Here is a 16,681-nt window from a genome sequence, read left to right on the forward strand (position 1 = left end):
GAGCTGCTTTGCGCAACGGTGGGGGGGTGGGGGGGGGGCACAGTTGGGGGTGGGGGTTAATCAGTGACTCGAGCGGCTCGCACACCTGACCGCTCATCCACACCTCCCCCCTCCCTGACTCTCACCTTCACGGCGGCGGACACGGCGGGGACGCTGCCATACTGGACGTGCTTCCGCAGGTGGTTGCAGATGGCTCGGAGCGTCGGGTGCACTTCCACACAGAATTTACACTTGTAGCCCACCACCTTCCTCTCCTTGATCTTTGGCACCTCTTCTAAGTGACCAAAAGGCTGGTAAAATACAGTGGTAGCCATCAGTACTCCGAGCCCTCCCTCGCACGCCGGCGTTTACGCTTGTCGCTTACTAGCGGACTTTATTTCAAAGTGGATTAGCAGGTTAGAAACCAAGGGAGAGATACGGCCGTGTGTTTACAGAACGAGGTCGTCAGAGCGTGGCGCGCTGCCTGCCACGCAAAAGTCTCCGGAACCCACACATGTTACGACTTGTGAGGAGAGCAGAGTTCTGTGGAGAAGCGTCATGGTCACGGCCACCGCGTCGGGTGGTTTTCAAAGCAGTGTCAACCACGCAGGTGAAACGTTGCAAAGCTACGCCATTAGTGAACGTCTTGACCAGGAAAAAGAATCAACCAAAAAAAAAAAAAAAAAAAAAAACCCAAACCCGAAAACCAACCAATCAGACAAATCTACTCCTGGAGATGGCAGGTTCCTGTAGCAGACACTGCGGACCAGCACCACGGCTGACACCAAGAGACGGCCCACAGCTGCCTTAGAAAGAGAGCGAGCGGCGTCGTGTAACGGGGCCTCACGTACGGCTACTTGTTGGAAGGAGATACAGAGAAACCACCCCGGCCCTCCCCCACGGGAGCCTTGGGAGAGTGGGAGGGAGGGGAGCGGGCCGTGGAGAAGGGCGAGCCTAGGATGGGGGGCTAATCAAGCTCGAAACGTTTAATTGACTTATGGAGCTCTCTGGCAAAGCTAAGTCACTAGGAAGCCTGTAGCAGTTTGGCTGGCAACGAAGAAGTGCGTGTGGGCACCAGTGATGAGAGGCCTCCTGGGGGAAGGGAAATCAAAACATAGCCTTACCCTCTCTTGTTTGAAATCTGCAAAAGCACCATCTGCATATTTCTGCTTGCTCAAAAGCTGTTTCCTCCTCTCCTGACGTTTGGCACGCTTCTGGAATTCCTCATTGTGAACGTTCAAGTGTGAGGTCAGCTCCGCTGTGCTTTGCAGTTTGCTATCACAGTGCTTACACTGGTAGGCGGGGCTCTGCAGGCGGGGGCCGCCGCCCAGGATGACGAAGTCCCTCTTGAGGTCCCGGCTGTGGTGGTCGGTGTAGTGCATGCACAGCAGCTCGGCTGTGCTGAAGGACAGCTTGAAGCACCTGACGCAGCGGAACGGGAGCCACTCGGTCTCCGCAGCTTCGCTTCCCTCCACCTCGGCCTTCTCGAAGCTGCCTCTCTCCTCCTCTTCCATCAGCACCGGCTTCTCATGCTCGTCCGCGTAGACGGCCGTGAAGTAGCCGCCCAGCTTGCTGGCGTGCTGCTTCTTCGGGAACACCCCCGGGTGGCGCTTCATGTAGTGGGACACGATGCCCTTCTTGCTAAAGGACTGGAAGGAGCACAGCGAGCACTTTTTCTTCTCCACGGCCCGCCGCAGCTCCTCGCTGAGTTGCGGGGAGTCGTCCTTGGGTGGGGACGGGATGATCACCTTGTTGGGCTTGTCGCTGATGGTCCGGGAAGCGGCCAGGCAGTGGGTGTAGTAGGCGTCGATGTCGTGGCGCTTCTGGTAGTGGGCCGCCAGGCCCTTGCGGATGGGGTTGGTGTAGGCGCACAGGGCGCACTTGAAGAGGTTGTTCTTGCCCTCCGGCTGGGCGCGGACGTTGTTGTGCTTGATGCGGTAGTGCCTGGCGATGCCCTTCCTCGTGGAGCAGAAGTACTTGCAGAGCTGACACCGGAACACAGTGTGGGAGACCAGGTGCGAGGCGGAGAAGTGCGACGTGGACATGGGCTCCTCTCCCATGTCCTCCTCGGCAGCGGATACCTGGGAGGGGCTCACTTCTGTGGTCATCTCGGGCTCCAGGGAGACCGGCAGCTTCGGGGGCGACGGAGAAAAGACGTCGAATTCGGGCTGATTGTGGTACTTCTCGTAGTGGATCTTGAGCTTCTCCAGGGTGCCGTGCGTGTAGGGACACAGTTTGCAACGGTAGGCGCCGTAGCCTTGCTTGAAGATTCTGCTCGTCTCCTCCACGTCGTTCTGCGCTATGTCCGCGGATTGCTCCACATCGTGCACGAAGTCCTCGGCGGTCACCTTGATGGCTGGGTGGCGCTTCTGGTAGTGCGTCAGGACGCCGTGGATGCGGGTGTTGATGTAGGGGCAGTGTCTGCATTTGTAGACAGCGCCGGGGTTGATGTCGATGTCCTGGGCAAAGTCGGCCGCCTTCACCTTCATGCCGGGGTGCTTCTTCCCGTAGTGGGTGAGCAGGCCATGCAGGTTGTTGTACTCAGACTGGCAAACTGTGCACTGGTACGGGGTGGACGAGATGGCCGGGTTGGCGGAGGCCAGCTGGATGCTCTTCTCTGGGGAGAGCCTCGCATCATCTGGGCACTCTGCATCCTGCTCGGGGAGTGGAGTGGGCAAGCTGTTCTCGCAATTCACGGGACCCACCAGCTCTTCGGCGGAGGGGGGTAGGGGATTCTCGATGGCATCTTTCTCCTTGATGATATCCAGCAGCACCGACTCATCACCATTCATGGCCCAGGGATGGAATGCCTGGTAGTGATTGGTGATGTCCCAGATGGACATGGCCTCAAAGACACAGTCTCTGCATCGGTAGGTTTTGGCTTCCGTGGGCAGCGCGAGGGAGGGAGGGGAGGGGTCTGGCCCAGCCCAGAGTTTGGTAGCCATGTAAGTGTAGTCAACGTAATGCTCTGGATGCCTCCTCTGGTAATGCAGGAGCAGACCGTTGGGCTCTGTGTGTGAATAGATACACCACTCGCAGTGGTAGCCAGCTTCTATCAAGCCATCAAGGAACGCCCACCGCATGATGGACGTGACTGTGGCCTTCAAGGCAGGGTGGTCTTTCTTGATATGCTTCCTCAGTGCATAGAAGTAGGGGGAGGTATACGAGCACTGCCTACACTTGAGCGCTCGAAGTTTCGCTTTGTCCCGCTCCGCGCTGGAGGGGGCCATGAGCACACAGCTGGCAGGCTTCTTCTGGTTCCGGTCACAGAGGCTTCGGATGGTGGCCGTGTGCTGCCGGATCACATCTGCATTGGCCTTGAAGTCTCGGTGCTTCTTCTGATAGTGAATGAGGACACCCTTGACCGTCCGGTTCCCGTAATCACAGTGCTGGCAAAAGAACATCTCGTTCTCCACAGGAGGGCCATCTCGCTCAGAGCTGCTGCGGTTCAGCTGTTGCATGGGGGCGGGTGGCCGAGGGGAGCCTTGAGGCCCCTCAGACCCCCTCATCATTGCAGCTGTGGGAGGAGCCTGTCTGATATATTTGGCAGTGACCTTTATTTCTGGGTGTCTTTTCTGGTAGTGGACAAGCACTCCCACAACTGACCGATTGCTGTACGAACAGTGTTTGCAGTAGTAAAGCTCAGTACTGAGGTCTGGTGGCGGGGGTTGTGGGGGGGGTGGGGAACCCATGTTGGACATTTTGGGAGACATTGGAGCACCCACCTCAAATGATAATTGAGAAAGGGCAGAGCCCCTGTCCACAGACACCATTCGCATGGTTTTCTGGATCCTAAAGTAGGAAGCCTTTTCTTCCGGGTGTTTCTTCTGATAATGAACCAAGACAGAATGCATGTTGGGGCTTGCAAACGAGCAAACGTCACAATCGTAAACAACAACAGTGTTAACTGAGGGGTCCTTCTGATTTTCACATTCTGGAGTATAGGTCTTTGAAGGAGTGTTTTTATTAAATGTAGCCGGCAGACCGCCACCGCGAGCCACGGGAGTGGAAGTTGCCATGCTCTTGGGGGCTGAATTCAGAATCTCCCTCAGCGTCTGGGATTCCGTATTCAGCCCTTCCTGCTGCTCCACGACGTAGCTGGAAAATATCATCGCGTTGTTGATCTTGACCGTGGGATGCATTCTTTGGTAATGTGGCATCAGGCTTCGGACGTTCGGGCTCGTGTAGGAACAAAATCGACAGCGGTAGATCAGGTCCGAATGGTCGAAGTTGAGTACATTCATGGCTTCTGGGTGGTGTTCACCGTAATGCTGCTGCAGGTCTTCAAAGTTGGTGTAGTCAATGTAGCATTCCAGGCACCTGTACACGGCACTGTGGTCGTTGGGGTCCAAGATGTACCGAAAGCTGAACTTGATATAAGGGTGCATCCGTTGGTAGTGGGTGCTGACGCTCCGGGCCGATTTGTTGTTAAAGTCACAGTGTTTGCAATAATAAAGCCGTCCAGAGTCACCAAAGTCTGTGTTCTCGTTATTGTGCTCTGTCCCATAGATGGGAGTCTGGGTGTTCAGCAGAGCAGTACTGGAAACCTGGTGGTCTTTCATGTTCGCCGAGGAGCCATAGTAATCCTCTTCGTCTTCGGAAAGGGTGAGCTCAATTTCCGCCCCGTTGGTGGCATTGTAGTCGTGGGCGACGCTTCTGAAGCTGGGCTCCTTTTGGGGCTCGCCGGCGTCTCTCGCCCAGATCTGCTGGGCCGAGAAGGATGTGGACACCTCCATGACCGGCTCTGTGGGCTCTTCCTCCCTGTCCAACTCAACCTCTATCTCCACTTCGTTGTCTTCCTCTTCCTCCTCGTCGTCCTCCACGTTGATCACCGCGTCCTCCTGCTGCTTTGTCTGGTTGATTTTGCTCTGGAGGTTGCTTGCGATCTCGTCGATCCTCGTTCTCTTCTTCACGGGTGACAGATCGAGGGGAAAGTCGTTGGCGAGCTTCCTAGAGGCCTTAGCTACAAAATTGTTCTTGGAGGACAACCCAAGAATTGAGGTCTGACTTTTCTTCACAGTGTTGCTGGAAGAGGGGTGGCTGTCTGTCTCGCTCTCCAACGGCAGGCTTGAGGGCTGCCCCTCGAATTTTGGCAAGTTGTCGCAGAACGAGTGCTTGTGCTGCTGATGGACCCGTAGCCCTTTCAGAGTCGTGGTGGAGTAATTACACATGGTGCATTTGTAAGGGTGCAGGGGTGGGCCTGGCACGGGCGGCTGGGGCGGCTGCACCGGCGGGGGCTGGGGCTGCGGCTGGGCTGGCACCTGGTGGGGCGGCTGTAGCTGCGGTGGCTGCGGCTGGGACGGCGGTGGGGGTGGCGGTGGCGGCGGGGGTGGCGGCTGTTGCTGCTGCAGGGGATCCAACAGGACCCCCGGCTTTCTGCCATTGATGCTCGAGCTCTCATAAGACACAACACCTTCGTTCAGGGAAGCAGAAAGGCTCTCGCTCTGGGAATTCACAGCATCCCAATCTGACGTTGTACCTGTGTGACACTGCTTGTGAGCCCCAAGCTTCAACGAGCTCTTGCAAGTAAACGGACATTCGTCACATTTGTAGACAGCGGTCTTTCCGGACAAATGGATGTTTTCTATGTGACGGGAGATGCTACGTCGATGCATAGTGAGGAAGGGACAGAAGGGGCACTGGAACCTATTCATGAACCTTCTAAATGGAATCCCCTTGGTCTCCAGCAACTTGTTGCCGTCCGAGCCCATCAGCTGCTCTGCAGATATGCCTGACGTCTGGTGATCCATGGCATTCAAGCCGTTCTCGCTATCTAGCTCGTTCAACTCTTCATCAGAACTGGAGTCATTCAGCATGCTGTTGGTTTCCAGGTCAGCAGAGGAATTGGTCATGTCAGCCATGCCATAACGCGATCTCTCCGCCAAGTTAACGAGGCCAGAGTTGTGAGGGGACTTCGGCTTCATCTGAGGGTAAGACACGGATGGAAACTTGGAAGCGGACGAAGAATTGGGTCTCATGATGGAGTTACTGATGGAGCCCCGGAAGTTGGAGACGTTGGCGCTGGGCATCTCCCGGCTTGCAGCATTCATGGACAGATAGGTGGAGTTGGAAGTGGGGCTGGGGGCGCTTTTGTTCTGCACATCGGGGAGGTTAGTCCCTTCTTGCTGCTGGCGGAGGCTGGAAAGGATCTTGACCATGCTGCGATGCTTCTTCATCATGTGGTCACACCAGCGCTCCCGGCGGGGGGTCTGGTAGCTGCACCACTCACAGCAAAAGTTGCCTCGAGACTTGGTCAAAGGCTTGACCATGGACTCTAAGATGCTGCGCTCCACGACCTCTGCTGGCAGTTCCTTGCAGGGGTCCTGCAGGGACACGGGTGGGACCACAGGGTCTGGTATTGGAGCGGGGGCAGGGAGGGGAGCAGTGGTCTCCTTCAAATTGTTTTTGTGATACATCTTCTGGTGCTTAATTATTCTCGCCCTCCTCGGTGACTTATATGTGCAAAACTGGCAAGAGAAGACCTTTCCAAATCCCTCATGCATCATGATATTATAATTTAAGGATCCTGGAACGGGGGGGCCCGCCGAACTCCCTTCAGCTTGAGCTCCGTGGACCTTCCTTGTGTGTTCGATGAGGAGATTTTTTGACCTGAAGTAGCGTACGCAGAACTTGCATTGAAAAAACTTGTTTGTTGGTTTGGGATTAGGGGCAATATGCTGACCGTAATATCCTGGACTGTGGCCATAGTAGCTTCCGGTCCCCAATGCAGTTGCATTTTGACCTAAAAAGAAAGCATGAGGTAAGTGAGAACAGAAAAGCAAACAAAAGAGAATTAAGAAATTTCATCATGCAAATCAATTTTTCTTTTCAACTGTTCTTCATTAATAAACATCACATTCGAAAGTCCTAATAACATCTCCAGATGAGGCCCTGAAGAGTATTAATGAAGCATTAATGAACACACACATAGCGCTTCTCACAGATGAAAACGCAGCGTTCAGCTTTAGAGACGATACTCACCTCATCTCCACTAACGTGCCCTAGGGCTATAAAAAGATGCATTTCCCACACTGCGACATTCATCCCAGAATTCTGCAAGGTACTATCCTGTTCTCCAAATTGAAAGGAAACTAAGAGACATAAAGGAAGCTGAAAGGACAATAACATAGGACACTCAAGTAGAGAAACGTGACGCCCTAATTGCAAAGACGGCTCGCAGAGAGCAAGAACTCTGAAGAAGCCACATGTGCCAAAACCCATGGCTACAGGCTAAAACTAGAGGGGCGCCATGAAACAGATCAGATACGCCCAGAATCAGCAAAGATTTACCTGATAAATCCTCTGCGATCGCAAATTCGTCCTTTATCGAAGAATACTCCATCTCTGTCTGATTACTGGCATTCATGGACCCGGATCGTGGCTCATTAGCATTGTCTTCAGCAACGTCAGTTGGCTGCAGAAATGCTGTGTGGACATCCTGGATGTGTGCCTTGAGATCTTCGTAGGATGGGGCTCGGAAGTCACAGCCATCACACTGTAGCACCTCCATGATCTGGGCCTACCTTCTCACATTAGGAACCTGTGACAGAATTCAGAATACAGTGTCTAAAGAACTGTACTAGCTGAATATCCCAAGTCGATGGGGCTACAAGTCCATTAACAGAAACATTTCTAGTATCAGCAGATCTTTCACTGAACTTTGCCAGTTGGAATGTCCACCAAAGAAATGCAACCAGACATAACAGGGATAGCGTCCTTGAGATCCAAACATCAAAAAAGTGTAGGGGGGGGCCCCAGATAAACATTTTCCACTTTGATATAAATACGTCTTCAAATGCCATTGGTCAAGGAAACCCTTAACAGTCAAGAGTTTTAGTAGTTTCTGAATTTCTTGACTGATTTCAAATTTCTTGTCAAGTCAATATTGACTTTGATTCTGGCTTGGACCCCTTTTTTTGGGAACTAGAACTTCTCAGAAGTAAAGAGGATGTCTGTACAGAAAAAAGGACAAATTTCAATCTTCATTAGCTGTTCTAATACTAGAACATTGATGTTTCATCCCCAAATGGTGAAACAGTATTGAATTTTGGGTAGTGGTAGAGAGAGCTTTTATTCTACCTTTTGTTATTCTAATACCTTAACTGATACTGGGGTATGCCTCTTTCCCCCTTTCCCCAGTTTAGTTGTGTGTGCGCATGCACATGTGTGTATGCGTTTCATAATCTAAATGGTTATTTTGCTGTTTACTATCTACCAATTACAACCTAACAGCTTCTCCAACTAACTAGGTCATAAATTGTTTTTTCTCATGAGATTCTCCATCCACCAACTTCAGATGACAATCCAGTTTCTAGTTTAGAGTTGTACCTTGAAACCTCGGTTTATATAAAGGTAACAAACAGTATTGAAGAGGGGCTTCTAAGCTGAAACTCCTTTCCTACGTCTCTCCTTGACAAATAAATGTGCAGTGTGTACTTGCCCACAAAAAGCTGCAAACCTGGGGCAGAATAAAGCAGAACTTGCCCAAATACCTTCACTCTGTTCTTCGCTGGGTGACAGAGAGACACAGATAGCTTCCCACTAACTCAACAGAGAGGCTCACCATTAAGCAATTAAAAATGTATTAGAAGGTGTAGTCTGTCCCATCGTAATACATATCTTGAGCTGAGATACCCGGTTATTATCTTAATCAGTGAGTTACTTCATGGAGCTCACGGCAAACTCTACTCAGTCACTGCAATCTAGAACCAGATGTCCAAGAACTAAAGCCTTCGCCAGATCTTCCTAGACTTCTACTGTACTGCAACTTTCGCTACTTTTAGGGCAAAAGGTAAATTGTTTCTGCAGGAGGAACAAAGTCGAGCGATGTGTCAAATGTAGAGAAAGGAGCCATTGCGGGCGGATTTTCTATGAAAGAATGCTCCTGCTGATAGCCTGCTAAAATAACTTCTGGCAAGTCCAGCTCTGGACAGACTGAGCTTGCAGAGTGAGACATGGATATTTACCTCCTCTTCTTTCACCCAGCAATCTATCCTTTTTCAATAAACACTGAACGGTGCACCAGAGTCTTTTCAGCTAAGTCTCAACATTCGAGATACACAAGCTTTTATGCCTAAGCGCCAACCCAAATTGTGTGGAAGAGGTTGCTATCAGCTCTGGATCAAATTACAGCCGTCACTGAGGCCCCACCCCACTTCTCCTTTCGCACAGTCCATTAGACCTGAAAACAAATTTTTCCATGGTGCAGACGACTCCTGCATTTAGAACACTTCACAGAAAAAAGCAGACCATCCAGTGTGCACTCCCCATCCCCCAAGCCTAGCCCTTTCATCTCAGCCAAACAAGCCACAGCTCTGCTGAATGTGTTTATCACACTTTCAAGAGATATGAGCTCCTGCGTCACCGAAGCTCTAAGACTCACTAAGCTGCCCTAGTCCTCTGAGCTTCAGGAGCGGCCATTTTAGCTCGGAGCTTCTCTTCCGTGCACAACATGGCTTCTCTGGGATTCTGCTAGGCTGACAATCAGAAATGAGCAGTAGAAGAACAGGCTGGGCTCCTCCTATGCTCTTCTGCTCCCAACAAAGAATGAACTGTTTGCACTGCTTTCCGAAAAGCAGCACCTTTCTCCTCCTCAAATGTCATTCACCAAGATCTCCGAAGGTTCTTTTATCCCATGATTGATAAGCTTGTTCGTTAGTCCCAGCAGAGCTGACTGGTGATGGCAGGACGATCCTGGACCAGACTCTGTTCTACAGCAGGATTTGGGGGTGGGCTGGGGGGGACCTCCAGAATGCCTTGGCTTCTTGGGAGTCGTCCTTCCACACACAGAAGACATACCATCCGACTCTGCTTGCCAGATTCCAAAGTCTAATGACCTTTGTTAATCACCAGCCAGTCTGTCTGCATCAGCAGACCCTGCCAACAGACACACCCTTCAACACAAAGGCTGTAGCTATTCCTTTTAAAAGAGGTTCTCTGAAAGCTCCATTGTGTAGCCCGAGAGGAAAACAAAATCTCTTCCCTTCAAAACTTCAAGCCTTTAGAAATAACGCAACAAAAGGCTTTCTGCTGTGTGTCTTTTGGAAATTTTGAGCCCAGTTTGCACAACATCAACAAAAATGATGGTTCTGCACAAGGAAAGCAGGGCACCTTCAGCACTAAGTCATCCACCCAGACATGAAATTCATCTCGCTGTGCGGTTCTCTAATATCTTGGTGTCTTCGGAAGCTGTTATCAAGGATTCTAACTTCACTGGACGCAAACACAAACCAACAGTCTCCTTGTTCTGCTACAAAGGAGATTAAAGGGTCATGAGATCAGGGGGGAAAAAAACCCCACTGATTTGGAAAAAGAAGAGATGATGAAAGTGATTTCCTAATGGGTTCTAGCTTTAATGTTGTTGCAGTCTCTACCTCAAAAATAGCTCAGAGCCTTAGAAGAGGTTAATCTCCAGGCTGCTGAGAACCAGCGTCAGGTACAGCTGAACGGCCTTCAATTTGATGTCTGCACCAAGCCCCGAGAGGAAGACGGAGCCTCCTTTGAAAGCCATTTTGCCTTTGTGTACACATTTGTCCTGAAGACGCTGACAGAAGAAGAAAACGGAAATTTCCAGCATGGCCTAAACAATCAAAGAAACAGAAACCCGATGTGTTTATGAGACTGAGGATGCACACACGTGCACGGAGTGAGAGCGGGAGGAGAAGAAAGGAATGGGGGAGGACGGGAGACAAAGAAAGCTGGACCCGAGGAGGACCCATCCATCAACCAGAGTATGTTTTCACAGCAGATGGTAATCCTCTGAGAAACCCACAACCAGGAAAAAAGAGGAGAAACGCGCTCTGCTGCTTCTCTGACTGCTTCATCCGCCCAGAAAGAGCAGCAACCCTCAAAGATTCAGCTAGACACTGACGTGCTCCAAAATGATGATTTAAAGCTAAAAGCCTTGACCTCCTATCTACTTTACTTCATTTAAAAATACTGTCATAATGAGATTAGCAATACCCCCCTCCCCACCACTGACCCAATCAGCAAAATCAAAAGCAGAAGAGGAAGCTTCAAACTAACTAAAAAGAAATGCTATTTCAGAAGGTCATGGGCTAAGTCTACAAATCAAACAAGCACCCCCATCTCCTACTCCCCCCGCACCCCGGGCAGTATTCCCAGGCCCCTCAAGGTCAAATAGGCATCGAGGACTGGACTCTGAACACCACCCACGAAGGGACCTGCCCTGTGAGTATGGATTCTTCTCTAATACCCCAGCAGCGAACGTGATCAGTCCTCCTGACACACATGAAACCTCCAGAGCATTCAAATTATTCACAGCTCTTCAGTATCATTTATTCCCCATTGCTGGTGTGTTCCATTTCCATTTCTAGCTTGGGGATTTCCAAAGGTGGGGCTCTGGATGAGAAACCCTAACTCCAATTCTCCACATCTGACACACTCTTGAAGACATAGTTAAAGAGAACCCAGAGAGATCTCATTCGAGATCGGGAATGTACACGTGTGAATGGGGAAAGGGGGATGATGGGCACAGGCTGCTCCCTCGTCTGCACCAGCTGCACCCCCACGTTTCTGTGCCCAGGATCCCGGGGAGCCATCATGGCTCGGTGAAGGTGAAAGAGGGCGATCCGCAGCTTCACGCCCCGTTCTTCTTCCGCTCATGGCCCAGACGTACCTGGAGACGGGTTGGCACCCTGGATGGTTCACGGTGTTCTCACCACCAGGCCACCATCAGCCCTCTCGCCCAGGGCAGCTTGGCGAACGCTGTTCCCCAGACTTGCATAAACATGGTCTTCAAGTCAAAGTCCCAACGGTCTCCAGGAAGTGCCCGAATTAAAACACACAGGCCTTGCCTGGATCGAACCTGTTCTCTGCCTGAAGGCCGCAGACCAGAAATAAAGTGGTGAGGCGCCACGGCCACAGGGATTCAGCAGCAACTAATTATAACCTTCAAAGCCTTGGAGAAATAGAACCAGAAACACCATAAGGTGCTTTTCCTCTGTCCACTCCAGAAACCTAGTTTCATTTATCAGGCACTGAGCTCCCCAGTTCTCCTGAATCATAATTCTAAGAAAAGGTTTTAGTTAGCACCTGTTGTTTGTGCTTTTCTTACTTTCCAGTGAATGGAAAAACCAATTATCCAAGGACTGGCAGTGGAATGCATCAACTCTGGAATAGTTTAGCTAGAAAAACAGAAGCATCAGGAACCTGAAGATCAGCCTACAAATATATTTGGAGATTGGAAACAGCTGATAGGATGAGGTCAAAGAGCTGGGGGAGGGGGGGGGGTTAGGTGGTTAACATTTCTAATGGTAAGCCCTGGCACTGCCATGGTTTGTTTGGGAGGAAGGATTTCCATGCTGAGGATGAAAAATGGGGGGAAACCACTAACTCATCCACTGGTGGACGTGAGCTGCTACTCTGACAACAAGGGGTGTTCTGTATCAGTACTTATCACTTGCCCTTGTCACGGTCAAAGCAGGACTTCTAGTAACTTAAAAATCATTTAAAGCATCTTTCCAAGCCCGACTGCACGGAGAAGAAACTGAGGTGAAACTTCCTTACAACACCAGTAGAAGGATCAAGGTGACAGGCAAATGCAAACAAAGACTTTCTCTCTCTCTCTGCATATGCAATAATTAATTGGACTGATTTGCTTTGACCTCAGATATGAGCATGTGCACTCCAAATTGGACAGGGACTCTATCAGAGCACAATCAGCCCCTTCCAAGTAAGTACCCATGATTTATGTATTCCTCCCATGTTTAGTTAAAAAAAAAAAAAAAAAACCACACAAAACAACCTAGTAATAAAATAAGCCAGCAAAATAGACCAACAAAGAACTCTTGACAACAAGCTACCTCCATCGATCCGGCTCCACTACAGATCCCGGCTTGCCATGTGGTGTCTTCAAATGTCCTATCAAATGTTTATACTGTTTGCTACATGATCTAAGCAGTTCTGTGTACTCTTGGCAATTCACCACACTAATGAAAGGTTTAACATATCAGGGAGGATAAATAATTAAGGAATTCAGAAGGGAGACACAGCTGTTCTTCAAAACCAAATTTTCAGAAGAGAAAGGATTAATTTGCAATCACATATGTAACCCCCAATATGAGACTGAATTTAAATACTGAGCAGAGAAATACCAGGAGACCCCCAAGTCCTGCCAATGCACGTTGCCTCTGTTCTATGTGGTCAGACTGTGGTCCATCTGTGGACCTTGGACGTCGGCACAAGTCTGGAGCAGGCAAGCTGCCGATGAAGAACCCACTCGCTTTCTGGCCAGCGATGGTCCTTTTCAGGTTATCTCTTGTTTTAGCTTTGTTCTGCATCAAGTTTTCAAGGGTTACAGGGCACGTTGAGTACTATTTCATAACAGGTGCCTTTGGGATCATCATTAAAATGAGATGAGCAACCAGGGATGTAATCTAAGTGACTAAAAAAACTGTCAGATATGTAAATAAGGAGCAATTCTGGCTGAGTGACCTGTTATGAAAGCAGGTAGTGAGTGTCTAACACAGAAAGAGATAGTACATACCTTCTGGAGAATTCATGCATTCCTTTGCAATGATATAAGGCTAATTGAGGCCAACAGGCCAATCGGCAGCCTGCCAGCTCTCCTGTCCTTAGAAAAGGAAGCGTGTGATTTGAACAAGGAGATAAAAGAGGAGAGAAGGGACTAGAAAAGAAAGGGAGGAAGCAGGGTAGTATCTCAGCAGCTTTAGACTTCATTGTCTGGAAAGGGGAACCTGCAGTTCGCCAGATAAGTCTAATTCTGAGAAGTGTCCTGACAATATTCTCCTTGAGAAACAAAACAAACCAAGAGGCCTCGTTTCAGTAAAATGCTCAAAACACAACTGTGACACATGAGATCCCAGCTCATCTACTTCTTTCAAATGACGGAAAGCCACTCTTGGTGTTGAATGAATTCTCTGAAATGTCATGGGCCCATCAGGAAGTTCCTTGGAAACTTTTGAGGCCATTCTCGCCCTAGCACTGAGAACAAGAGATAACTGATTTCTCTCCTGGAGGGCCAATCCGCACCCAAACTGCGGAGACAGAAAATCACGGTGTTCCTTTAGAAACTCTTCAGAATGCTGGCTGGGTTTCTACAGACACTTTTCATGCTACAAGAACTCTCATTATAAAAATTGTAAAATTAAAGGGAAGTTGCAGTGATGCTGCTGGGTCTTCATTACAGAACTGATTGAGACGCAGAGTAAGCAGAAGTTGAGGTGAAACTCATCCTTCCCACCATGAAAGACCAACCCAGGCACCGAGTGGTACCTCCTCAGTGGGTCTGAAAGCCTGACCGGCCCCTGGCATTGGTCATGTAGGTCTTCCTGGCGGTTAACAGCTCCCGGCGCTGGCCTGGCCAACCACACAAAGTCTAAATTCCACAGTTTCAGTGAGTGGATCCAGAAACCATTTTAACGATTTACCTTCTTCTCTATTACCACTCTGAGAAAAAAGCAACAAAACAAAACAAAAAATGGTATATGGCTGTTGCCTTGTGGAGAGGATAAGGAAGTTTTGCTAGAGGAACTCTTTTATTTAAGGGAAAAGCCCACGAAAATCCCAATCTAATCTGTCAGACACTTGCACGTTGCCTTTTGTACATGGTTCGCTCAGAAGTTCAGATAAGTCACTTTCTTTAGACCAGAATCTTTCCAAGTTTGCCTGTATCAGTGGCACACAAGGGCCGGATTCAAATGCTGCAATGACCTCTCCAGCCTCATTCTTACATCTGACGAAACTGACCACACAAGCCTGGCACCTCAGTCTATCTTTCTCTAAACCCTGGTTCCTGATCTAACTACCCCATCGGGATGAAAGCCCTTAGCAGACTCCTTTCTAGAAAGCTAAACAATGGCTGGGCTTGTGTGGATCATGAACACTTTGAGATCCTTTTGCTCCAGGAGACTGTGGGCTGTCTTTTGTTTGTTTGTTTTTCTTTTCTCCTCTGGCCTCCTCCACCTATAGCAGAAATGATCAGAGGCTGTCCTTCCTCCTCATTAAATTAACCAACTGGCCCATTCCTATCCATTGGTTGTTCTGACAAATTAACAGAATCTTATAATAGGAAAAACACATTATGTGTTTATGTATTAGAACTGACAAATACCCAAGAATTAGGAATTAAAAAAAAAAAAAATGACAGGCAAGGAATTTCTTTTCTCTTGCAATCTCCAATCTACTTTCAGCAAGTAAATTTACTCCTAAAAATCATTGCACCCCAAGAACTTCAAAGCAGAAAGTTAAGACATTCGTTTGCCAACCCAAGATTAGAATTTATCACCATGTGAAAACACTTGAGTGCTCCAGTACTCCGCCAAGCCCCCCATTCTGTAAACCTCTAATGGTAAGTCTCATTTTTGCCCAATTTAGTTTTCTTCAGCTTATTCACTGTTACGTTGATAGGAAGGAAGATAATGATACAGAGATGCCATGCCTATCCAGCAAGTAAAAGAATGTTTCTAGCAGGTGTGACGACTCTGCCCATCACCTTCACCTTGACCAAGTCTTTCAAAGCCTTTATTGGGTCATTTTGCTAAATGAAAAAATTAGATTATGATATTCAACCTTTTTAGACAAAAAAAGGAATGTTTTACAAGTTTTCCTTTTCATCTCTAAAAGACTCTTTTTTTCTGGCTTAATTTACTCCTTTTCTTTTATTATTATTCAGAGACAAATAAATGTGTAGTTTTATATGGCTGACACCTCATCAGTGAAGTCTGGGCTCAAAGGTTCTAACCTCCAAGAGGCATTCCCTGACAACTCCTCCTAACACTTTCCCACCCCCTTGACCCTCACGAAATCGAGCCCCCTCTCCACAACCCTGACCACACTCGCTTTCTCTCTACCACATTCCACTGCTTTATTTCCTTCACTGTTGATAAGATGCCCGTTTGCAGTCTGTCTTCCTCTAAAACATAAGCACCCTGAGAGCAAGTCCATGCCTGTCTACTCACACTGGTATCTTCAGCACTGGGGACAGTCACACAATGGGTTCAGCAAATGTGTTGAATGAACGAATGAATGAGTCAAAGCCTCTGAAGATTCCAATCAAAGATGAAAAGAGTGGTCATGAGATTGGATTCTTCTACTAAAACTATGGTTAGTACAGAACAGTGGTGGTCCCAACCAGGAGGACTTCTGCCTACCTGCCCTTTCCAGCTGCACCACCACTACCACCACCAAAAAAACCGCAGGCTAGGGATATTTGGGAGTTTCTGAAGACATCTTTTTGGTTGAAAGACATCACAACCAGAGACTAGGGTGCTACTGGCATCTAATGGGTAGAGGCCAAGGATGTGGCTGAATATTCCACAAAGCACCAGGCTGTCCCCCACAACAAGGAATGATCTGGTCCAAAATGTCAATGGCACAGAGGTTGGAAACCTTTTCACAAGTAGCCTGTCTGGGGGTTATTTTCAGTCTCTAGATAACCCACTTGCCTTATAGTCCTTGCATTGGGGTCCTGGCAAGGGAATCTCTGAATTAGGTAATTAGCAATTCTCTTCCAGCTCAAAGATTTTATGATTCTATGATTCTAAATGACCTTAGTAGTCTTCAGATTACAGATCACAAGTTTTTAGTTTTATTTTTCTGATTTGGGTATTTTATTAAAAAATTTTCAAGAAAAAAGTGTAAGATTAGGGTGAGTAATTTTCTTTGGTGATAAGGCCATTGCGCCGTCGATGATCCCACGGGCTTTGAGGGTAAGGGGTCA

At 48.8% G+C, this 16,681-nt stretch overlaps 1 protein-coding gene across 13 annotated transcripts in view; it reads right to left on the reverse strand.

Annotated features, from left to right (window-relative positions):
• Positions 1–16,681, reverse strand: part of ZNF462 (zinc finger protein 462) — a 144,877-nt gene that overhangs the window by 75,459 nt on the left and 52,737 nt on the right. For 11 of the 13 annotated variants that reach the window (XR_004277365.1, XR_004277366.1, XM_032307101.1 and 8 more), the window contains 3 exons: positions 7,270–7,519; positions 1,104–6,721; positions 126–290 (listed from right to left, as the gene is read on the reverse strand). Coding sequence is in view for 11 of the 13 variants with exons in the window: in XM_032307101.1 (XP_032162992.1) it covers positions 126–290; positions 1,104–6,721; positions 7,270–7,489 (6,003 nt within the window). In the remaining 2 variants the exon portion in view is untranslated. Of the gene's footprint in view, positions 1–125; positions 291–1,103; positions 6,722–7,269; positions 7,520–13,486; positions 15,074–16,681 lie in introns of those variants that run through there. The other 2 variants (XM_032307108.1, XM_032307113.1) reach the window with 2 other exon arrangements.

This window comes from Mustela erminea, chromosome 12 (assembly GCF_009829155.1).
Source record: "Mustela erminea isolate mMusErm1 chromosome 12, mMusErm1.Pri, whole genome shotgun sequence".
NCBI lineage: Eukaryota > Metazoa > Chordata > Mammalia > Carnivora > Mustelidae > Mustela > Mustela erminea.